This window comes from Pecten maximus, chromosome 3, assembly GCF_902652985.1.
Source record: "Pecten maximus chromosome 3, xPecMax1.1, whole genome shotgun sequence".
Taxonomy (NCBI): Eukaryota; Metazoa; Mollusca; class Bivalvia; order Pectinida; family Pectinidae; genus Pecten; species Pecten maximus.
Window position 1 is genome coordinate 13,522,237 of NC_047017.1, and position 26,812 is coordinate 13,549,048.

At 34.8% G+C, this 26,812-nt stretch overlaps 1 protein-coding gene across 2 annotated transcripts in view; it reads right to left on the reverse strand.

Moving 5' to 3' along the window:
• Positions 1–3,185: 3,185 nt before the first annotated feature.
• Positions 3,186–26,812, reverse strand: part of LOC117323266 (methionine synthase-like) — a 57,820-nt gene continuing 34,193 nt past the window's right edge. The window contains exons 26-34 of one of the 2 annotated variants that reach the window (XR_004531697.1): positions 25,033–25,108; positions 22,928–23,083; positions 21,833–22,014; positions 20,852–20,988; positions 16,718–16,784; positions 13,457–13,558; positions 12,443–12,643; positions 6,837–10,956; positions 3,186–3,894 (exon numbers count right to left, since the gene is read on the reverse strand). Coding sequence is in view for 1 of the 2 variants with exons in the window: in XM_033878382.1 (XP_033734273.1) it covers positions 10,870–10,956; positions 12,443–12,643; positions 13,457–13,558; positions 16,718–16,784; positions 20,852–20,988; positions 21,833–22,014; positions 22,928–23,083; positions 25,033–25,108 (1,008 nt within the window). In the remaining variant the exon portion in view is untranslated. Of the gene's footprint in view, positions 3,895–6,805; positions 10,957–12,442; positions 12,644–13,456; positions 13,559–16,717; positions 16,785–20,851; positions 20,989–21,832; positions 22,015–22,927; positions 23,084–25,032; positions 25,109–26,812 lie in introns of those variants that run through there. The other variant, XM_033878382.1, reaches the window with a different exon arrangement.

Genomic DNA, 26,812 nt, shown 5'->3' on the forward strand with positions numbered 1-26,812 from the left:
TAGTACTAGTCTTTCAGACATAACAGATATAAATTTTAAAGATACGGTGGGAGAAATGAAATATTTAATCCACTCCTTGTCAAAGAGGCCATTTTTTTAACAACTTCTCAATAACCGAGAGGACCAGGGAGTTGATATTGGGCCTAGAGCATGCTGGGATGAAGGGCTACTAAGTTCGTTCAAATGAATGACCTTGACCTACATTCAAGGTCGCTAGGGTCAAATAGGCAAAACAATTTATAATGAATTCTTGTAATTAACCAGGAGGCACAGGGAGTTGATATTTGGCCTATAGCATGCTAGGATGAAGGGCTATCAAGTTTTTCAAATGAATGAACTTGATCTACATTCAAGGTCACAGTGGTCAAATAGGCTAAAATATTTTTAAGGACTTCTTCTCAATAACCAAAAGGTCCAGGGAGTCGATATTGTGGCTGTAGCATGCTGGAGTAAAGGGCTACCAAGTTTGGTGTGTTCAAATTAATGACATTGGCCTACATTCAAGGTCACAGGGGTCAAATAAGCTAAACTCTTTGAAAGACTTCTTCTGAAAAGCCAAGAGGCTTAAATCTTAAGAATGATTTCTCGATAGGCAAGAGACTCTGAGACCTGATATTAGGCTAATAGTATGCTGCAATGAAAGATTAGAAAATATATTAACTTTAATAAACCTACGTACCCTACTCTGATATTTGAATAAAGTGGTAATCAGCATAGTATTTGAAGAAATGACCTAGATCAACTTCAAAGTCGCCGCAGTACCAGGTGAGCGCCACAGGCCCATTGGGCCTCTTGTATGAATCTGTACTTTAAAAAAAACAGAAACTATATATATGTTTTGTTGTTATTAATCTCTGAAATTTGGAAAATAATTGCATAACTATATTTGACATGCATGTAACATATTTAACATTTAGGTGAAAATAAAAGCGCAGAGTATTTTTTCAAAAGAAAAGCCAATTTACATTCGTGTTGGACTAACTTTACTTAACACGGTTTTCACAATTTCTTTATGTGAATTTGTATAGCAACTGTGACATATACGTTCGTTGGAATCGAAGATCAGGATCCCACACAGAAGAGTTATTAAGTTTTCAAGAGCTAGATTTATCAGGATTATGAAATTCTCTATGATGAAGATCGTTTCTTTACCATGGAAATGTTGTGAACTTTATAGAAAGTTAGGAGTTATGTACTTTCATGTCTAGAATTTAAGTATGGCTGACAACCAGAACAAGTTTGGTAGCTGGCCTAGAAAATGCCATAATGATATCACGGTGTCGAGGCATTTTGTATCTGTAAGCATTTAGTGTAACATCGCTATCTTTATAATTCAATTTCATTTTAGAGTAGTTTTGATTTTGGCAAGTCTTTTTTTTATGATTTCAGAAGGTGATCACACCAATTGCAGATGTTACACAGAAACACCCAAGGATATCGAGAGTCGGTGAAAGCAGGGAGGTGTGCATTAGATGAAGGGAGACAACTCATTATTTACAGTCGAAGTTCAGATTCACTAGTGATCTGAAGAGAAATAAACGTTTCGCCTTCACTGTGAATAACATTTCAATGGTATTATCAATAAACGTTTACTGGTGATAACAGAGACGACAAAAAGGGACAGAGAACAGATCCTCACGACACAACATAGTTTTAGATATAAAGGCAATTTCCGTAAATAAGATCGACACTCAATTTTCTTCAATATCGTACTGACAGTGTGAGTAATAATGTCATACTGACAGAGTTTGGGTAACAGTGTCATACTGACGGAGTGTAATAATGTCATACTGACGGAGTGTGAGTAATAATGTCATACTGACGGAGTGTGAGTAATAATGTCATACTGACGGAGTGTAATAATGTCATACTGACGAAGTTTGAGTAATAATGTCATACTGACGGAGTGTGAGTAACACTGTCATACTGACGGAGTGTGAGTAACACTGTCATACTGACGGAGTGTGAGTAATAATGTCATACTGACGGAGTGTGAGTAATAATGTCATACTGACGGAGTGTAATAATGTCATACTGACGGAGTGTGAGTAATAATGTCATACTGACGGAGTGTGAGTAACAATGTCATACTGACGGAGTGTGAGTAATAATGTCATACTGACGGAGTGTAACAATGTCATACTGACAGTGTGAGTAATAATGTCATACTGACGGAGTGTAATAATGTCATACTGACGAAGTTTGAGTAATAATGTCATACTGACGGAGTGTGAGTAATAATGTCATACTGACGGAGTGTAATAATGTCATACTGACGAAGTTTGAGTAATAATGTCATACTGACATAGTGTAACAATGTCATACTGACGGAGTGTGAGTAATAATGTCATACTGACAGAGTGTGAGTAATAATGTCATACTGACGGAGTGTGAGTAATAATGTCATACTGACGGAGTGTGAGTAATAATGTCATACTGACAGAGTGTGAGTAATAATGTCATACTGACAGAGTGTGAGTAATAATGTCATACTGACAGAGTGTGAGTAATAATGTCATACTGACGGAGTGTGAGTAATAATGTCATACTGACGGAGTGTGAGTAATAATGTCATACTGACAGAGTGTGAGTAATAATATCATACTGACGGAGTGTGAGTAATAATGTCATACTGACAGAGTGTGAGTAATAATGTCATACTGACAAAGTGCGAGTGACAATGCCATACTGATGTTCGAATATCAATCCATTATGTCATACATGTCAAATATCCTGGAAATTGTATTCTTGTCGATTGCAGCAGCTGCAGTGAAATTGTGAAAAAGTTTGATCAGGTGTTACATTGTGAAATTTTCCAAATGATATACCAATCTTCTGAAAAACTGTATAGACATAGTGTATTCAAATATACATCTTAAAAATCATTTTAGAAATGACGAAAGAAAGAAATGTGTCCAAAAATGTGCGGGAATGTATAGAAAAATCTTTGAGATTGTAATCCAACGACGTTAATGTTGGCGCCATTTTGAATGGGTTGCTCAAAACCATTCTATCGTTCTAATTCATTATTTATCACAGAGGTATTTCAAACTCTCTTAAATTCATGTCACTTGTACATGACGTGTAACATTAAGCGAGAGGGCATTACAACAGCTGTAGAGGCCAGTAGAACCAATATCTACAGTATCAGAATAAGTCAAGCGAAAGACAAACAACAATATCTATATTTTATAATTTTTTTAATTATTCATTAGTTTGCATTGTGGAATTATACAAAATGTATCTATTCTGTATAAATACAGTTACAGTTTACAACTTTTGACACGTTCACATGGAAATGGTGAGAAAAAAGAACCTTTGCATGTTTGTCAGTATGAAACAGTGTTCTTGAGATCAATTAGTATTTCACTGATGATTAATTCAACGATTTTAACAATTTTGATCAAGACATCTGAAAACTGACAGTACTTTATAAAATGTAACACAAATCTGTTGTTTACTAACTTTTATTTGTAATAAATCCTTGGACAAGAAATTTTCTCCTTAATATCAAACTCACAAAATCAAGCAACAGTTATATTTGGTCTGCTAGGACTTGGTAAGATTAAGTGAATTACATTCACATTGACCAAACTTTAGCAGTGTGCACCTTTGCTCTGAATTACAGGTATACACAGTGACAGAACCTGGATACCAGTCAAAATGGAGATTGTTGTTACTGAATTATAGGTATACACAGTGACAGAACCTGGATACCAGTCAAAATGGAGATTGTTGTTACTGAATTATAGATATACACAGTGACAGAACTTGGATACCAGTCAAAATGGAGATTGTTGTTACTGAATTATAGATATACACAGTGACAGAACTTGGATACCAGTAAAATGGAGATTGTTGTTACTGAATTATAGGTATACACGGTGACAGAACCTATATACCAGTTAAAATGGAGATTGTTGTTACTGAATTATAGGTATACACAGTGACAGAACCTGGATACCAGTCAAAATGGAGATTGTTGTTACTGAAACAGAAACTATATATATGTTTTGTTGTTATTAATCTCTGAAATTTGGAAAATAATTGCATAACTATATTTGACATGCATGTAACATATTTAACATTTAGGTGAAAATAAAAGCGCAGAGTATTTTTTCAAAAGAAAAGCCAATTTACATTCGTGTTGGACTAACTTTACTTAACACGGTTTTCACAATTTCTTTATGTGAATTTGTATAGCAACTGTGACATATACGTTCGTTGGAATCGAAGATCAGGATCCCACACAGAAGAGTTATTAAGTTTTCAAGAGCTAGATTTATCAGGATTATGAAATTCTCTATGATGAAGATCGTTTCTTTACCATGGAAATGTTGTGAACTTTATAGAAAGTTAGGAGTTATGTATTTTCATGTCTAGAATTTAATTATGGCTGACAACCAGAACAAGTTTGGTAGCTGGCCTAGAAAATGCCATAATGATATCACGGTGTCGAGGCATTTTGTATCTGTAAGCATTTAGTGTATCATCGTTATCTTTATACTTCAATTTCATTTTAGAGTAGTTTTGATTTTGGCAAGTCTTTTTTTATGATTTCAGAAGGTGATCACACCAATTGCAGATGTTACACAGAAACACCCAAGGATGGTATCGAGAGTCGGTGAAAGCAGGGACGTGTGCATTAGATGAAGGGAGACAACTCATTATTTACAGTCGAAGTTCAGATTCACTAGTGATCTGAAGAGAAATAAACGTTTCGCCTTCACTGTGAATAACATTTCAATGGTATTATCAATAAACGTTTACTGGTGATAAATATTGCAGAGACGACAAAAAGGGACAGAGAACAGATCCTCACGACAAAACATAGTTTTAGATATAAAGGCAATTTCCGTAAATAAGATCGACACTCAATTTCCTTCAATATCGTACTGACAGAGTGTGAGTAATAATGTCATACTGACAGAGTTTGGGTAACAATGTCATACTGACGGAGTGTAAGTAACACTGTCATACTGACGGAGTGTGAGTAATAATGTCATACTGACGGAGTGTGAGTAATAATGTCATACTGACGGAGTGTAATAATGTCATACTGACGAAGTTTGAGTAATAATGTCATACTGACGGAGTGTGAGTAACACTGTCATACTGACGGAGTGTGAGTAACACTGTCATACTGACGGAGTGTGAGTAATAATGTCATACTGACGGAGTGTGAGTAATAATGTCATACTGACGGAGTGTAATAATGTCATACTGACGGAGTGTGAGTAATAATGTCATACTGACGGAGTGTGAGTAACAATGTCATACTGACGGAGTGTGAGTAATAATGTCATACTGACGGAGTGTAACAATGTCATACTGACAGTGTGAGTAATAATGTCATACTGACGGAGTGTAATAATGTCATACTGACGAAGTTTGAGTAATAATGTCATACTGACGGAGTGTGAGTAATAATGTCATACTGACGGAGTGTAATAATGTCATACTGACGAAGTTTGAGTAATAATGTCATACTGACATAGTGTAACAATGTCATACTGACGGAGTGTGAGTAATAATGTCATACTGACAGAGTGTGAGTAATAATGTCATACTGACGGAGTGTGAGTAATAATGTCATACTGACGGAGTGTGAGTAATAATGTCATACTGACAGAGTGTGAGTAATAATGTCATACTGACAGAGTGTGAGTAATAATGTCATACTGACAGAGTGTGAGTAATAATGTCATACTGACGGAGTGTGAGTAATAATGTCATACTGACGGAGTGTGAGTAATAATGTCATACTGACAGAGTGTGAGTAATAATATCATACTGACGGAGTGTGAGTAATAATGTCATACTGACAGAGTGTGAGTAATAATGTCATACTGACAAAGTGCGAGTGACAATGCCATACTGATGTTCGAATATCAATCCATTATGTCATACATGTCAAATATCCTGGAAATTGTATTCTTGTCGATTGCAGCAGCTGCAGTGAAATTGTGAAAAAGTTTGATCAGGTGTTACATTGTGAAATTTTCCAAATGATATACCAATCTTCTGAAAAACTGTATAGACATAGTGTATTCAAATATACATCTTAAAAATCATTTTAGAAATGACGAAAGAAAGAAATGTGTCCAAAAATGTGCGGGAATGTATAGAAAAATCTTTGAGATTGTAATCCAACGACGTTAATGTTGGCGCCATTTTGAATGGGTTGCTCAAAACCATTCTATCGTTCTAATTCATTATTTATCACAGAGGTATTTCAAACTCTCTTAAATTCATGTCACTTGTACATGACGTGTAACATTAAGCGAGAGGGCATTACAACAGCTGTAGAGGCCAGTAGAACCAATATCTACAGTATCAGAATAAGTCAAGCGAAAGACAAACAACAATATCTATATTTTATAATTTTTTTAATTATTCATTAGTTTGCATTGTGGAATTATACAAAATGTATCTATTCTGTATAAATACAGTTACAGTTTACAACTTTTGACACGTTCACATGGAAATGGTGAGAAAAAAGAACCTTTGCATGTTTGTCAGTATGAAACAGTGTTCTTGAGATCAATTAGTATTTCATTGATGATTAATTCAACGATTTTAACAATTTTGCTCAAGACATCTGAAAACTGACAGTACTTTATAAAATGTAACACAAATCTGTTGTTTACTAACTTCTATTTGTAATAAATCCTTGGACAAGAAATTTTCTCCTTAATATCAAACTCACAAAATCAAGCAACAGTTATATTTGGTCTGCTAGGACTTGGTAAGATTAAGTGAATTAAATTCACATTGACCAAACTTTAGCAGTGTGCACTTTTGCTCTGAATTATAGGTATACACAGTGACAGAACTTGGATACCAGTCAAAATGGAGATTGTTGTTACTGAATTATAGGTATACACAGTGACAGAACTTGGATACCAGTCAAAATGGAGATTGTTGTTACTGAATTATAGATATACACAGTGACAGAACTTGGATACCAGTCAAAATGGAGATTGTTGTTACTGAATTATAGATATACACAGTGACAGAACTTGGATACCAGTAAAATGGAGATTGTTGTTACTGAATTATAGGTATACACGGTGACAGAACCTATATACCAGTTAAAATGGAGATTGTTGTTACTGAATTATAGGTATACACAGTGACAGAACCTGGATACCAGTCAAAATGGAGATTGTTGTTACTGAATTATAGATATACACAGTGACAGAACTTGGATACCAGTCAAAATGGAGATTGTTGTTACTGAATTATAGATATACACAGTGACAGAACTTGGATACCAGTAAAATGGAGATTGTTGTTACTGAATTATAGGTATACACAGTGACAGAACCTATATACCAGTTAAAATGGAGATTGGTGTTACTGAATTATAGGTATACACGGTGACAGAACCTATATACCAGTCAAAATGGAGATTGGTGTTACTGAATTATAGGTATACACAGTGACAGAACCTATATACCAGTCAAAATGGAGATTGTTGTTACTGAATTATACATATATAATGTAGGTATACACAGTGACAGAACTTGGATACCAGTAAAATGGAGATTGTTGTTACTGAATTATAGATATACACAGTGACAGAACTTGGATACCAGTCAAAATGGAGATTGTTGTTACTGAATTATAGGTATACACGGTGACAGAACCTATATACCAGTCAAAATGGAGATTGTTGTTACTGAATTATAGGTATACACAGTGACAGAACTTGGATACCAGTCAAAATGGAGATTGTTGTTACTGAATTATAGGTATACACGGTGACAGAACTTGGATACCAGTAAAATGGAGATTGTTGTTACTGAATTATAGGTATACACAGTGACAGAACTTGGATACCAGTCAAAATGGAGATTGTTGTTACTGCGGTCACAATATCTACAGCAATCTTCAGAAATCAACTGCCGAAAATGTATCCAAGATGTTTTGATTTCACTGCTGGGTGATCCCCACACCTGGGAAATCCTTGTTCATATACCTGCTCAGTTCTCCCCTTACTTTGCAGTGTCTTTTGTTCAGTCAAGTCAGTACACAAAAGTTTTTAAAACACTAAGATATCATCATCATAATATGTGTTTACAACCAACAACAAAAATATTAATTATAGCACGAACATGTAATTCAATGTAAATAAAAACACAGCTCAGAAAGTGAATACAAATTTATCAATTGCAGAAAGAGGCCCAGAGGGCCTGCATCGCTCTTCTGGATATTTCAGTAATTATGGCAAAATAATCTCATTTAAATTATACCAGATATTTCAAATATTTTCCTACTTTTAAACTGTCTCATCCAACAATGGTTTAAAAGATCTCCTTTGCCTAATTATGCTCCAGACAAAATTTCATCAAAATCCATTGTGGTGTTTAGGACTAGAAGCGATTTAAATGATTCACCTCAATTTCCCGTATTTGGCCCTGCCCCTCTGGTCCCAGGGAAACCACACCCTCAGTTTATACAACATTTTATCTTTCTCCTTTGCCCAATAATGGTCCAGACCAAGTTTCATCAAAATCCTTTAAGGCATTCATGACTATTAGGGATTTAAAGGACTTACTTTAATTCCCCTATTGCGCCCCTTCGGGCCAGGTGAGCTAAAGATACACCCTTACATACATAAATACACATATTTAAGTTATTTCAAAAACAGCATCCTAAAAGGGCAATATGTATTATAATAGTTTGTGTATTTTTTATGTAAACATTGTCAGGATGGGATGAAAGCTAATCCCATAAGTATAGAGTGGTACAATGCAATAATCTTTGGTAATAATGTATACCCCCACAGTTATAACATCAATATTCCTTAACTTGAAATTTTCCTACAGGAAAGCGTCACAGAATTTAAAGAAAGTTTCTTAACTAAGTATTTTTCCTTAAATCCAGTAACGCTCTCCAATGGAGAAAATATTAGTTTAGGAATACTGAGAAAACCAGGAACTTGACAAAACCCTTTGTAATGCGAGCTGGATGGTCGTACAGTATACACTGTTCACAATCCCTTACCAAGTGAGATTCTCTGATTAACATAACTGCACAGCTATCTTCACATTCATTGTACAATGACCGACAACATTTAGAAAAAACAACAACTTTTAGTATAAACTTAATTGAAGAGGATATTTAAAACAACAAGACATATGTCCATGGTTGTAAATCCCCTCGTTAGTCATAGAGGTGTACACTGTATCTGATGATGCGTCATCTAAAAACACAAGAACACAGACCTGGTTTTATAATGTTAATCTGATTAATATAATCCGTATATAATCTCACATTCCTCATTATCAACATATTATTATTATGACAACTAGTAACGAACATCAACACTCAAACCAAACAACAACATATACTCATAAAAAACACATACTTCTCATGTAAGGACTGTTTAAAAATAATTCTAGATTTTTTAAAGCTCCCGAGAAAGTTCCTCTCATATTCATCATTTCACAATAATACTATTTTCTAAATACTTAATTTAGTTTAAACATATTTTAATGTCATAAAACCAAGGGACCTTCCCCTTTTAATACATAGTACTTAATTCAATATTTGTTATGCATGATTGCCAGTTTTAAACAGTCATCAGATTCTAATACATAGAATGTTCCTGACATTTTTCCCCAAAATAAGTGTACAGTAAAATCTACCAGTATAAGTCCTATACATTGGGTACAAACAGGTATATCGTATTAATAACAGTTCTCAATACACAAAAAACAACCTGTTGAAAGATTCCGCTTCAGACTTATGACAAATAATTATACTGATATTTCATTCAGATCTGTATGTACAGTATATTATGCTTGAACATCACATTTATATGAGAAAAAAAAGATATACAATGTATAAAAAACTTGTTTCAAAAATTAAAAAAAAAAAAAAAAAAATCAGTAAGTCAACATATATTAAAAGTATATTAAAAACTGAAGCAGTTCAGAAAATATATATAACACACGTCAAGTAAAAGAATTTTGATTTTATATAAAAACACTTATTTGCTCTTCTGGATTAAGCAAAGTATCAAACATTCTACATGTAAGCACACAGTATCAGTTAATATATATGTATGTATGTAGCAGTCATGCCATAGTTATCTAAACCTTGTTCATTTGAGATCAATATTTTACCTATAATCTCATAATTACATGTATTCATGGAAATAATGATCAACCACCTCATTTTACCTAAAAAAAAACTCACAGGTAATTTTTAATAGAGAAATGTGATTGTATCTAAATAGTCTTTTAAATAAATTACATTAAGAGCATAGTTTGACAAGTAAAACTTTAGGATATTTGTAAAATCCCCCGAATCAACATGATGATGTATTTCACTACAGGTATTTCTATTGCCAATATCTCACACTACAGCTTGGAGTGGAAAATCACCCTGGTACAAAATAATGATACACCACAGTACCAACATCTTCGTATATAGATTATCCTGTATAATGAGGAAAATTACTCTCATGGTTCTCATGGTCATGGTTTTTAAGCGTATTATTTAAAGTAAATGTCATAGTTATATTTTGCAATTACACTATTAATCTGTTCAGTTGAAGATAAACAACAATAAATTATAAATGTTTCCCCAGAAACCTGAAATGGAACCTACATGTACCAGTTCTGCACTTCGTGCAGTTGTTAATAATATTATCTGATTACTTATGGTTCAGGTGGATTTAAAAATTCATTAACATTTCATACTGGAATAATACAGCACAACCTTAACACCAAAACCAAAATGTCAAAAATCATCCCACAAGGAATGTTCCAAATTTGAAATACCACTTGGTGTCATGCATTAAAGATCTTCAAATACATTAAAATATTTGGCAGTAATTGTTATTTCAGATCAATCTTATTCTGGGTCGTAAGCTAACACAGACCCAAGCCACTTCTCAACATCAGATACTGGCATATTCTTCCTGTTAGAATAATCCATTATCTGAAAGGAAATAAACAGGTTTTGAAATAACAAAGCTTGAAAAACAAAACATGTGAGCATTTAACTGAAGATCATAACAGTTTCAAACAAATTGTGGCTTTTGATACAAAAACTACAAAAAATAATAAAATCAGAATATATATCATAATACTGGGTCATACTTGCCAACTTTTTAAAATTCTCATGGGGGAAAAAGTGCGTGAGCGACTTTTTTGACCGGAAAACACATTTCACGCGCGACACATTTAGCAAACAAAAACTAAGGGGAGATAATTTGCTATTGGAAAATAAATTCCTTGCATGAACACTTACTTCCCTCACTTAAATAAAGAAAAGGGGGGAAAACTTATTTCAAGCTTGGCCAATGATTATTTTTATTCAAGTTTGGAAAGATAATTATATAAGCAACAAGTTACAAAAAAATAGATGCAAAATTACATCATTTTAAATTATTTCTGGAAATTATTTAACTCACTGTTCACTCTAAATAAAAGTATTTACTTAGATATGTTATGAAAACTATGTTTTAAGATAGATGTCAGTCAATGAATGCAAATTATCACAATGATCTCACTTTCTAGCAACAATATAACAATACAATATCTGAATGAGATTTCAAATGTTTCCTTTGGTTTAAAACAAAGACAATGATACAAAAAAATAAAAAGGGCTGTACTAGCAGTTGTACTCACTATATAGGCCTACAACTCAGTGCTTTGTAGGTGGGGACTGATACTTAAATTCTTAGTTTTTAACAAAACAGTATTTAGTTTAAGAAAGTGAGTATTTGTGGACATGTTTTTGTCTTTCAAAACGTGAATTTGGAAAGTTTCTGCCAAAATAATACGAGTGAAATATATGTTATGTTAAACAGGAAACCATTCAATTTTCTCAATTTTGCATTTTATATACCTTAAACCAATATTTAAAACATCGAAAATTTAATACATATGTACTGTCAAAAAGTGCGGGAATCAGTAACATAATTCATGATGTCATCTCTTTGTGACGTTACTCCACATCAACTTGACGGCGTCATTTTGAAAGGACTGATCAATGAAATTTAAGTGTTTTCTGCTGTTATCGGAGAGTCTGTGCATTAAAAGCTAACGTCAAGTGAGTATTTTATCAAAAACTAGTCTGAATATTTCAGAAATACAGCAAAATAACCAATATATCTATCTTCCCTCCCTTGGAAAAATCGGCAAGTTTCAATGAGGTGAGTAAAAAGGTCGCTCTGATATTGGTCAAAAACGAAAAAAAAAACTTATATTTTCACTGTTTACTTATATTTTCACTGCTCATTGCTGCAGTGAAAATATAAGTTTTATTAGTTTGATAAATTTCTATATTTCACAAGCAAAAATGCACTAAATGTAGTTTTAACAGATTTGAATTTATTGTTTTAATTTTGAAGATAGCTTCCTTCACATTAACTTAGATGTGAAAACCAGTTTATGAAAGAACCCTTTAAATTTGTACTTACTTGGTCTTTCTGAAGTTTTCCAGTGGCAAAGTAGGAAGCTTTGCGGTTGCCAAAATATAGTCCAGATACAGATGCTGCTGGTTCCATTGCTAAGGATTCTGTGAGGGTGATACCCACCTTATTGGCAGGAAGTAGATTCCACATGATTTTTTTCTCTGTGTGATCTGGCTGGCTAGGATAGCCAGGAGCTGGACGGATTCCCTACAAGAAATAAACAGTTAGAGATGCTCTTGAACTTATTTTACATAAAACTAGCCCTTTAAAGTCGGCAAGTAGTTCTGCGCTATCACAAGGAGACAAAACAAAAACACACCACAGCCACCCAAAGCATGTGCACACACACACACACTACACGCATGCATCTTGCTAGGCCGTCCTTGAATGACGTTGGCTGTTGATATAAGACGTTAAACAATACTAAACTTACTAATAATGACTTAAAACATTTTTCAGAAGTTTGAGAAGCTTGTGTTTCAGCAGTGGGGTACAGAACATTAAGATCACTGAATATTATAGAATAGAAGCATAAATTTCACATTGGTCATCTGCAGACTATCTGAGATATGGAGTAAACCCCAGACATTATTTACGGGGTACAAGATCCAATTAATTCCAGAAGCAATCATATGGATGACAAGGCAGGTGTCTGTGGACTTAGGTCTAAGACAAGGTGAAGCATGGACAAAACAATGACATTATATGAAAACTATTTAGTTTTTTGGGAAAGAATACTATGTAGTTTTTTTGGGAAATTTTCAAAATATTTCAATTTTCCCTTGGTAGAACAGGCTAGCTCAATTTAGCCAAATTCAATTATTTGGTTGATTGCATGTGTTTCTTTGAACACAAAACTGTATTTTCAATTAACTGTTCTCCGAGTAGGTTTGCTTTTTATTCTTTCATTTCTTTTTAAATAATTTGCTATAAAACCAGAAAAAAAAATCATCTTTTTAACAACATCACCTTTACTTCAATTAATAAAAACAGCTAGGTAACTTGAAGAAGAAAACCTACCTGGTATTTGATTTTGTGAAGACCCTGAGCATCAAGCTCTTCATCAGGACTATAGGCCCAAAACTCTTTCCTCGTCCTCTCGTGGAGCTCCTCAGCAAAGGCCTGTAATAAATAAGAGACTGTGAGGACCTCAAAGCTCTGATTCTGATAAAATGACTCAGCACCTATCTTATGTAGTTATTCTGTGCTGTATTTCACATTAGATTCAAAAGACCATCAGGAGCCAGAATAATACCACTCATTTACTTCAGTAATCATTTTATGATTGATATTCAACTAGGAATTCAATTAGCAAAACAAGAACAAGGAATTCAATAAGCGAAACAAGAGGCCCAAAGGGCCTTAACGGTCACCTGAGATTTGAAATATTTCAGTTAATTTAATTGACCCTTTTTGGCCCCACCCATCAGTCCTTGGGGTCAGTCAGGGCCAATGTGTGCTTATCATTAAGCTGTAGGTATTGAGAAGAAGATTTTTGAAATTTTAGTCAATTTGACCCTTTTTAGCCCTGCCCCTCAGCCCCTGGGGTTCAGTCAGGGCCAACATATGCATACCATCAAACTGTTATCCCATGCTGATAGTGTTGACCAGGTTAGAATGAGTTCCAATACAAATCCAACAAATAATATTCAAAAATGTGATTTCCCTATATAAACTATAGTAAAGTTTACCCCCTCCCCAGGGACAAACGTGATACCCAAAGGGTCATGAAATTCACAATTTAAGTAAAACACCATGAAACCCTTCCTTCTATGAAAAGTATTTGATTCTATCTTATAGAGGCATTGAGAAGAAGATTTTTGAAATTTCAGTCAATTTGACCCTTTTTAGCCCTGCCCCTCAGCCCCTGGGGTTCAGTCAGGGCCAACATGTGCATTCCATCAAACTCTTATCCCATGATGATAATGTTGACCAGGTTAGAATGAGTTCCAATACAAATCCAACAAATAATGGTCAAAATGTGATTTCCCTATATAAACTATACTAAAGTTTATCCCCTCCCCAGGGACAAATGTGACACCCAAGGGTCATTAAATTCACACTTTTGGTAAAACATCACAAGATCCTTCCATCTATGGAGAGTTTTTGATTCTACCAAATATGAGAGTAGAGAAGAAGATTTTTGAAATTTCAGTCAATTTGACTTTTTGATTCTACCAAATATGAGAGTAGAGAAGAAGATTTTTGAAATTTCAGTCAATTTGACCCTTTTTAGCCCCGCCCCTCAACCCCTGGGGTTCAGTCAGGGCCAACATGTGCATTCCATCAAACTGTTATCCCATGCTGATAATGTTGACCAGGTTAGAATGAGTTCCAATACAAATCCAACAAATAATAGTCAAAAATGTGATTTCCCTATATAAACTATACTAAAGTTTACCCCCTCCCCAGGGACAAACGTGATACCCAAAGGGTCATGAAATTCACAATTTAAGTAAAACACCATGAAACCCTTCCTTCTATGAAAAGTATTTGATTCTATCTTATAGAGGCATTGAGAAGAAGATTTTTGAAATTTCAGTCAATTTGACCCTTTTTAGCCCTGCCCCTCAGCCCCTGGGGTTCAGTCAGGGCCAACATGTGCATTCCATCAAACTGTTATCCCATGATGATAATGTTGACCAGGTTAGAATGAGTTCCAATACAAATCCAACAAATAATGGTCAAAATGTGATTTCCCTATATAAACTATACTAAAGTTTATCCCCTCCCCAGGGACAAATGTGACACCCAAGGGTCATTAAATTCACACTTTTGGTAAAGCATCACAAGATCCTTCCATCTATGGAGAGTTTTTGATTCTACCAAATATGAGAGTAGAGAAGAAGATTTTTGAAATTTCAGTCAATTTGACTTTTTGATTCTACCAAATATGAGAGTAGAGAAGAAGATTTTTGAAATTTCAGTCAATTTGACCCTTTTTAGCCCCGCCCCTCAGCCCCTGGGGTTCAGTCAGGGCCAACATGTGCATTCCATCAAACTGTTATCCCATGCTGATAATGTTGACCAGGTTAGAATGAGTTCCAATACAAATCCAACAAATAATAGTCAAAAATGTGATTTCCCTATATAAACTATAGTAAAGTTTACCCCCTCCCCAGGGGCAAACATGAGACCCCAGGGTCATGAAATTCACAATTTTGGTAAAGCACCATAAGACCCTTCCATCTATGGAGAGTTTTTGATTCTACCAAATATGAAAATTTCAGTCGATTTGACCCTTTTTATCCCCGCCCATCAGCCCCTGGGGGTCAGTCAGGGCCAACATATGCATACCATCAAACTGTTATCCCATGCTGATAATGTTGACCAGGTTAGAATGAGTTCCAATACCAATCCAACAAATAAGGGTCAAAAATGTGATTTCCCTATATATAAACTATACTAAAGTTTATCCCCTCCCCAGGGACAAACGTGAGACCCCAGGGTCATGAAATTCACAATTTTGGTAAAGCACCACAAGACCCTTCCATCTATGAAGAGTGTTTGACTCCACCATATCTGAGAGTAGAGAAGAAGATTTTTGAAGTTTTAGTCAATTTGACCCATTTTGGCCCCACCCCTCAGGCCCCTGGGGGGTGGGGACCATATAATTCACAGTTTTGGTTGACCTTCAGCCATAGTAACTTTCTGCCAAATTTCAATGAATTTGGTTAAGTGGTTTTAGAGAAGAAGTCGAAAATGCGATTAGAATAGGTCACTTGAGACTTCGTCTCAGGTGACCTAAAAAGAAATGTCTGAAATGATGTATATTCTGACATCTTGTCTTATATGACCTTGTCCCAGTTGATCAGTATTTTTAACTAAGATGTTTTTCCTGAAATCCTTTAACCCTATATCTATAAGTAAGTTCTAAGTAATGTTGATGAAACCAGGGCAAAATGCATGTAGATATTAATTGTGACAAACTAATTCAACTTGAGCACGACGACATAATGTAAGACCTGAATATTGTGACATCCTGTCTAATCTAAGCAGAGTGTTAGACCCCAAACAGTGTAAGATTAGACAATTTTCACTATAAATAGCATAATGCAATTGGTAACCATAAAGTTTACTTCACAACATGACAAGGAAATACAAGTATATTATGATGTCATTTTTTATTAACTGATAATAAACATTGCTTTTTTATTCAAAGTGAGAATTATTATAACAATGGAGACATTATTTTGGGGATTGAAATGGCAGATTGCTGAACACAGGTGTCCAGACTGTTGAGGTTCTAGGGTCATATGTACCGGGGGTAATGAGCCTTACCTCTGCTAGCCTGTCAGCTATGGCCTTTACCATGATGATGTTGTAATCGTCAAACTTCTCTTCAAATCTGTTGTCAAAATGATAAAGTATATACTGTGTCACTGTATGTACACTTAACACTCATTAACCCTCTCACCCCTATACTGACCATATTAGACTTCAAATGATGAATGAATGGCAGAGTCCACTAAAGTTTCTTGGGGTTGAAAGGGTTAACTAGTGCAATTGTTGATGGATAAAATGAAGTTTGAATAATTATGATGTCCTTCATTTTATTCATTTTTATGAAACACTATAATAACTAGATCATTTCTTTTTGTCATAATTTACTTTTTATTCAGTTTTTTCATCATCAAAAAATGTACAATACATAACTTTCTCAAACATACACACACACACATACCAAGGCTTGTATAAACTCAATCAATTACTGAATTTGTATAAATCAAAGATATTCAAAATTACCGTAAGATCATATCATGTACAGACTGAGGCTTTTAGTAGTTCATTAATCACATACACACATTTATACACACACACAAATACATATGTCCCATACAAACACATTAAATGTAATAAAGATGCAGAGAAATAATAACTAGATCATAATACAAGTATAATGTATGAGTATATAACTGAAATGTCAACTTCCTTTAAACATTATATTACATGTACATGTGGATAGTGAGCTATTACTGATCAAGAATCACAACTTCCTTACATAATATTACCCTATTTGACCCATGTGACCTTGAATATAGGTCAAGGTAATTCATTTGAACAAACTTTGTAGCCCTTTACCCCAGTATGTTACAGGCCTAATATCAAGTCTCTGGACCCCTTGGTTATTGATAATTTTAAGTTGTTTAAATATTTAGGCTATTTGACCCCTGTGACCTTGAATGTAAGTCAAGGTCATTCATTTGAACATTGACTTTCATACTTGTGACGTCCCAGCCTGGAATTGATCTATAGTAATGTTAACAAACAGCCCCAGTGCTGATTGGCTATTGACAGACAGGTGATAATAGAGAATTTTGAGAATTTTTGACAGAGAAGGCTTCTTATGTTCAAGCTAACATATTCACAGCTAAAAAATATCAAAAATTATTCAGGGTGCTCTTTAATCCACAACATCAAATACCTAGACTCATTGAAAACATGAGGGCCATGGCCCTTAATGGTCATCTGACAACTGAATCATTATATATAGAAAACAAAATTTCAGCAAAGTTCACCCAATGATGTTTCACTATAAAATTTGGTTGTAATCCACCCAAGGGTTCAGGAGGAGTAGGAATTAAAGCAAAAATTCACCAAAGTTCCCTTTTTTGGGCCCCCGGGGTCTGACCAGCTTCATTTCTATACAAGAGATCCCAGAGGGATCTTGGCGCCCACCATTGAATGATCTTTATAGGTTCCATGTCAGATTGATCTTTTCTCTACTTTTCCCTTCCTCTAAGTCTTACTAATCTGTGTAAATTCAGAAACAGCCCTCTAGTACTTTTCAAACAAGGGGAACCTATATATAAAATTTAAGATTTAGCGATAACGGCTGTCTGTTGTTTTCGGATTGGTCCCAAAATGCAACACCAGGGACCAAGGGGAACCTACATATGAAATTTGAGAAAGATCCCTTCAGTACCTTCTGTAAAATAGCGATAACAAACTTCAATTGTCAAAATACAAGATGGCTGCCTGTCGGCCATGTTGTTTTCCTATTGGTCCCAAGATGCAATATGCAGAACTACAGACCAAGGGGAACTTATGAAAATGTTTGAGAAAGATCCCTTCAGTACTTTCTGAGAAATAGCGATAACAAACTTCAATTGTCAAAATCTAAGATGGCTACCTGTCGGCCATGTTGTTTTCCGATTGGTCTCAAAATGCAATATGCATAACTAGGCACCAAGGGGAATCTACATATGAAATTTGAGAAAGATCCCTTCAGTACTTTCTCAGAAATAGCGATAACAAACTTCAATTATCAAAATCCAAGATGGCTGCCTGTCGGCCATGTTGTTTTCCGATTGGTCTCAAAATGCAATATGCATAACTAAGCACCAAGGGGAATCTACATATGAAAACATTTGAGAAAGATCCCTTCAGTACTTTCTCAGAAATAGTGATAACAAACTTCAATTGTCAAAATCCAAGATGGCTGCCTGTCGGCCATGTTGTTTTCCGATAGGTCTCAAAATGCAGTATGCATAACTAAGCACAAGGGAAACCTACATATGAAATTTGAGAAAGATCCCTTCAGTACTTTCTCAGAAATAGCGATAACAAACTTCAATTGTCAAAATCCAAGATGGCTGCCTGTCGGCCATGTTGTTTTCCGATTGATCTCAAAATGCAATATGCATAACTAGGCACCAAGGGGAATCTACAGATGAAATTTGAGAAAGATCCCTTCAATACTTTCTCAGAAATAGCGATAACAAACTTCAATTATCAAAATCCAAGATGGCTGCCTGTCGGCCATGTTGTTTTCCGATTGGTCTCAAAATGCAATATGCATAACTAGGCCCCAAGGGGAATCTACATATGAAATTTGAGAAAGATCCCTTCAGTACTTTCTCAGAAATAGCGATAACAAACTTCAATTGTCAAAATCCAAGATGGCTGCCTGTCGGCCATGTTGTTTTCCGATAGGTCTCAAAATGCAATATGCATAACTAGGCACCAAGGGGAATCTACATATGAAATTTGAGAAAGATCCCTTCAGTACTTTCTCAGAAATAGCGATAACAAACTTCAATTATCAAAATCCAAGATGGCTGCCTGTCGGCCATGTTGTTTTCCGATTGGTCTCAAAATGCAATATGCATAACTAGGCACCAAGGGGAATCTACATATGAAATTTGAGAGAGATCCCTTCAGTACTTTCTCAGAAATAGTGATAACAAACTTCAATTGTCAAAATCCAAGATGGCTGCCTGTCGGCCATGCTGTTTTCCGATAGGTCTCAAAATGCAGTATGCATAACTAAGCACCAAGGGAAACCTACATATGAAATTTGAGAAAGATCCCTTCAGTACTTTCTCAGAAATAGCGATAACAAACTTCAATTGTCAAAATCCAAGATGGCTGCCTATCGGCCATGTTGTTTTCCGATTGATCTCAAAATGCAATATGCATAACTAGGCACCAAGGGGAATCTACAGATGAAATTTGAGAAAGATCCCTTCAATACTTTCTCAGAAATAGCGATAACAAACTTCAATTGTCAAAATCCAAGATGGCTGCCTGTCGGCCATGTTGTTTTCTGATAGGTCTCAAAATGCAATATGCATAACTAGGCACCAAGGGAAACCTACATATGAAATTTAAGAAAGATCCCTTCAGTACTTTCTCAGAAATAGCGATAAAAAACTTCAATTGTCAAAATCCAAGATGGCTGCCTGTCGGCCATGTTGTTTTCCGATTGGTCTCAAAATGCAATATGCATAACTGGGCACCAAGGGGAACCTACATATGAAATTTGAGAAAGATCCCTTCAGTGCTTTCTCAGAAATAGCGATAACAAACTTAAATTATCAAAATCCAAGATGGCTGCCTGTCGGCCATGTTGTTTTCCGATTGGTCTCAAAATGCAATATGCATAACTAGGCACCAAGGGGAATCTACATATGAAATTTGAGAAAGATCCCTTCAGTACTTTCTCAGAAATAGCGATAACAAGAATTGTTTACGGACGGACGGAGGGACGGAGGGACGGACGGACGGACGGACGGACGACGGACCACGGACGCAGGGCGATTTGAATAGCCCACCATCTGATGATGGTGGGCTAAAAATATGATTGCCCTCTCCCAAAGATGTTTCACGTAATCCATCAAAGGGTCAAGAAGGAGTAGGGTTTTAAAGCAAAACTTCAACAAAGTTCCCCTTTTTGGACCAGTCTTATTCACATAAAATATGATTGCCCTCCCCGAATGATGTTTCACACCAAATTGGGTAATAATCTGCTTTGGGGTTAAGAAAGAGTAGCGTTTTGAAAGTAAAAGTCTAACAGCGGACGACAACAGATGGAGCATGATTGCTAAAGATCATCCTGATCCTTCGGGTCAGATGACCAAAAAAGATTAGTTGAAGCCGGTAGACATACAGATATTTAATCTGATAACTTACTCCTTGCACATTTTGTCCACGCCAATTCCTGCTGTCGTTGCAAACAACCCTATATAGTCTGTCACTCCGGACTCTTTGGATGCCACAAAGTCAGAAAGGCACAGGTATGGGCTCTTATCCATGGCTTCCTTCATCGCCTTGATGTTAGATATAACATTACATTTGTATACAGTGATCAGTGAAACATTCTGATGTTGATGTTACTATGACCAGAAAAAAACAGAATTCAAGATATTGTAGATAGATTTGATGGTGACTAATAACCATGGGAGAAAACTTCATCATACATTAGGGCAAAAAAACCATGTTGGATATTATCCACATTTCTGATCAGTATTTATCCTATTTATAGGACATTCCCTAGATCTGTATCTTGGCCAGCATCCTGTATCTGGGGTTTTCCCATCAACATCTTAATTTTTGGTTCATTCTATACCTAAAGTTAATCTGTATTGCGTGGGTCACTGTCATGAATTGAAAATAAGTATCCAACCAATCTATATCATTTTTTATATACAGAGGAGTCCACTTATTTGCATATCGCTTATTTGAATAAACCGCTTATTTGCATAAAATTCTCAGGTCCCGATTTTCTTCTTCTTTATCTTTGTATTTTAATCCCGTGTATTTGCATCGACGAAAACACAGACTCCCGCTTATATGCATATAAAAATTCCAAAAAATCGAAAAATTTTAATTGATTTTTGGGTATTTTTGTGATTTTCCTGTAATAAAAGTGTTATGAAATGTGATTACACATTGATTTGACACAATGTACAACGTTATCTAATTACTGGTTCACACTTCGTCATTACAGGTTATGTTCAATGCATCGATATCAACATTAAGTTATTATCCAGACCATATCAGTAGAATTGTGCAGAAGAATTACTGAATAAAATATTTATATTCCTCATCTTGTATTTACCTACCCAGTAATAAAATGATATCTAAGATACCTTAATATACTTGTCTACTCACCTGCTGTCGTAAGCCATGCAGTACCCCGATCACCTCTCCATTTTCATTGTACACCTCAATATCATCACCGACACTATTTGCAGGATAGAATGCCACCATTCCATGAGCCTTCAGCATCCCATTTACAGAAATGTTCTTCAGCATGGCCTGGGCATCATTGTATACTTTCTTAGCTTCCTCTCCTACAGTAAATATACAATGGTCCAGTTGAGTAAGAAACGATAATTGGGGGATAAGCTTACTAGTAACATTTGTAAAGAGGTTAGCGTAATGGACATTAATTTAGTTTTTTTCCAAAGCCTAGAATTTATTTTTTGTTAGATCCAGTACTATAGCATTCAATACTGAATTAAAATACTACAGATATTTCAGCAGGTTTTTGCCTTTTTTGTCAAGTTCAAAATATTATAGCTCAATCTGAATTTCCTTTTATGTAACCATACAACAGCACCAACTGAATGTGTTCAGTAAGCTCAACAAATCCCTACATAGTTCTCTTGGCCTGTGACATATTACCATGAAATGAAAACTCAATCTAAGGTATTTGAACGAAGCCAAAGAAGTATCTATTCATAGTAACAATGACTAACCTGGGAGATCGACGTAATTATTTCACAGTATAGGATTGCAATGGGAGTAATTTAAAAATTTTAACATTGTAATGGGAGGAATTTAAAAACTTTAACAATTAAAGGGAGATAAATCACTATAATATAACTGTGAGCTAAAAAGGAAATAGTAATGATTTTTTTTTTCAACCTTAGAATCCAAACTGTCAGAGATGTACTATATTAATTTAATCCTCAAATACAGTAATTTTCCTTCACTATAAGTATTAAAAGATTGGGAGGAATTATTTGTGAGTCACTTAATTAAAGCTTACTACATGTTTTTTTTATCATTTTTTTTTTCAAACTGACGATTCTGCAAAATGGCATAACACTAAAGGGCTTATCTGTGGGCACGTGATTACTTACAGATTTATACAGTATTTGTATAACTAAAATAATCATTTAAAAAGACCTTCGGGACAGTAAATGTCGTCCAGGAGTACACATGTATAAAAGGTAGTAAAATAAACAATGTACAACTTACCTACAGTTTTGTCTTTGAAGATTTTGGGATAACCTCTGTTTGGATATTTCCCTCGGAGCTGCCAGACATCAAAAAAGGGCTTCCAGTCGATGTAGGGGATGAGTCGAGATAGGTCATAGTTCTCAAACATTTTAATGCCAATAATATTTGGGGGGACTAGTAGGAATACAAAAGCATAATATTTACCAAATCGTACATACAGACATCACAAAATACCACAATAACGAGATCATTTACCAAATCGTACATACAGACATCACAAAATACCACAATAACGAGATCATTTACCAAATCGTACAATAACGAGATCATTTACCAAATCGTACATACAGACATCACAAAATAACAAGATCATTTACCAAATCGTACAATAACGAGATCATTTACCAAATCGTACATACAGACATCACAAAATACCACAATAACGAGATCATTTACCAAATCGTACAATAACGAGATCATTTACCAAATCGTACATACAGACATCACAAAATACCACAATAACGAGATCATTTACCAAATCGTACAATAATGAGATCATTTACCAAATTGTACATATAGACATCACAAAATACCACAATAACGAGATCATTAACCAAATCGTACAATAACGAGATCATTTACCAAATCGTACATATAGACATCACAAAATACCACAATAATGAGATCATTTACCATATCGTACAATAACGAGATCATTTACCAAATCGTACATATAGACAGCACAAAATACCACAATAACGAGATCATTTACCAAATTGTACAATAACGAGATCATTTACCAAATCGTACATACAGACAACACAAAATACCACAATAACGAGATCATTTACCAAATCGTACAATAACAAGATCATTTACCAATTCGTACATATAGACATCACAAAATAACGAGATCATTTACCAAATCGTAGAACAAGATCATTAATTACCAAATCGTACATACAGACAACACAAAATACCACAATAACGAGATCATTTACCATATCGTACATACAGACAACACAAAATACCACAATAACGAGATCATTTACCAAATCGTATACAGACAACACAAAATACCACATTAACGAGATCATTTACAATAACAAGATCATTTACCAAATCGTACATACAGACATCACAAAATATCGAGATCATTTACCAAATCGTACAACAAGATCATTAATTACCAAATCGTACATACAGACAACACAAAATACCACAATAACGAGATCATTTACCATATCGTACATACAGACAACACAAAATACCACAATAACGAGATCATTTACCAAATCGTAATATACAGACAACACAAAATACCACAATAACGAGATCATTTACCAAATCGTAATATACAGACAACACAAAATACCACTATAACGAGATCATTTACCAAATCGTACATACAGACAACACAAAATACCACAATAACGAGATCATTTACCATATCGTACATACAGACAACACAAAATACCACAATAACGAGATCATTTACCAAATCGTAATATACAGACAACACAAAATACCACAATAAAGATATCATTTTACATTATCAAAGCAGCAACATAACAATTTTATACACTATACAATGTACATTGGAGATATTTTTGAAACAATTGTAAGATATTTACAAAAGGTCACCTGAGTCTTAAGACATGTAACTATCTTCTATGTATATACAATGTATTTCTAAAGAGCTCTTACATGTAATATAATATAATAGTAAAGTTTTGCCCCATAATTCTAACCAATTTTGAATTATTTCTTATGGAAATAAAACCAATTATGCTCAAAAATGTGATTTTCTTATATAAACTACAGTAGTATTAAGTACTTCCCGAAAGGGGAAACATAAAACCGAGAAGCCATGAAATTTACAATTCTGATAAAACCATTATAATTTGCATTTTTGGTTGACCTTTGACCCAGGAAGGTTTCAGCAAAATTTCATCAAAAATGGTCAAGGAGTTTTTGAGAAGAAGTCGAAAATGTGAAAATGTTAACTTACAATGAAAAAACAGACGAAGAACAACACACGTAAACGGACAAAGCGGGATCAGAAAAAGGTCACTGAGCTTCACTCAAGTAACCTAAAAACAAGAAAATTGATGTGTATTTACCCGGAGGAGCCTCAACATTCCAATCAATCTCCAGCTTCTTTGCTCTTGCCTGCTCCAGACTGAGATACTTTCTCTCCTGGTAAAAGACAGATTACATCTTAAGTTCACACTGGAATGTCTCAATGGTACTGAATCACAGTGGTGTAACTACTGCAGACAAACATTACATTCCAGAAGTTTTCAACTGTTTCATGTTGTAAGCTCTTAAAAGTATAAACCTTAAAATTTAACATATTATTGGTCATTTATTTATCAAAAGACAGGCTTCGTGTAATAGTCATTTAAGGATTGAATAAAGTGATGTTGAGGTGTATGGGGGTATAAACCTCAATAGGTCTTGAGACAAATTCAATGAACTGCGAAGCACCTCAACATCACTTTATTCAATCCTTATATTTATATTTTTTGATATTTTTGTATAATATTTTGTCCTTGACAAATAGGGACTTGTGCAAGTCTACCACGGAACTTGCCGAAATGTACGTCATCACTCTTCGTCTACATATGGTTATTACTTTCAGGATTTCTTTCATGAACAAACTTGATAACGAATTAAAACAAATATGATTTTTAATAGAATTTATTACATATAAATATGATCATTTTTGAAAAGGAATTAAAAAATATAGTCCAAGCTCGACAAATGTATTCCTACGCCGGACTTGATATATTTTATTGAAAAATGACTCGAGTTAACTGTGGTAGGTTCATTGAGTCTGAATTAAGTGGAAATATAAATATTAGATTATGATCTGTTTTAGATAGGTTTCCCTGTGTTTACAGACTGAGTGGTCTGACTACACAGGTTTCCTGTATTAGTCATTAGATTATGATCTGTTTTAGATCGGTTTCCCTGTTTATAGACTGAATGGTCTGACTACACAGGTTCCTGTATTAGTCATTAGATTATGGTCTGTTTTAGATAGGTTTCCCTGTGTTCACAGACTGAATGGTCTGACTACACAGGTTTCCTGTATTAGTCATTAGATTATGGTCTGTTTTAGATAGGTTTCCCTGTTTATAGACTGAATGGTCTGACTACACAGGTTCCTGTATTAGTCATTAGATTATGGTCTGTTTTAGATAGGTTTCCCTGTGTTTACAGACTGAATGGTCTGACTACACAGGTTTCCTGTATTAGTCATTAGATTATGGTCTGTTTTAGATAGGTTTCCCTGTTTATAGACTGAATGGTCTGACTACACAGGTTCCTGTATTAGTCATTAGATTATGGTCTGTTTTAGATAGGTTTCCCTGTGTTTATAGACTGAATGGTCTGACTACACAGGTTTCCTGTATTAGTCATTAGATTATGGTCTGTTTTAGATAGGTTTCCCTGTGTTTATAGACTGAATGGTCTGACTACACAGGTTTCCTGTATTAGTCATTAGATTATGGTCTGTTTTAGATAGGTTTCCCTGTGTTTTTAGACTGAATGGTCTCACTACACAGGTTCCTGTATTAGTCATTAGATTATGGTCTGTTTTAGATAGGTTTCCCTGTTTATAGACTGAATGGTCTGACTACACAGGTTCCTGTATTAGTCATTAGATTATGGTCTGTTTTAGATAGGTTTCCCTGTTTACAGACTGAATGGTCTGACTACACAGGTTTCCTGTATTAGTCATTAGATTATGGTCTGTTTTAGATAGGTTTCCCTGTGTTCACAGACTGAATGGTCTGACTACACAGGTTCCTGTATTAGTCATTAGATTATGATCTGTTTTAGATAGGTTTCCCTGTTTATAGACTGAATGGTCTGACTACACAGGTTTCCTGT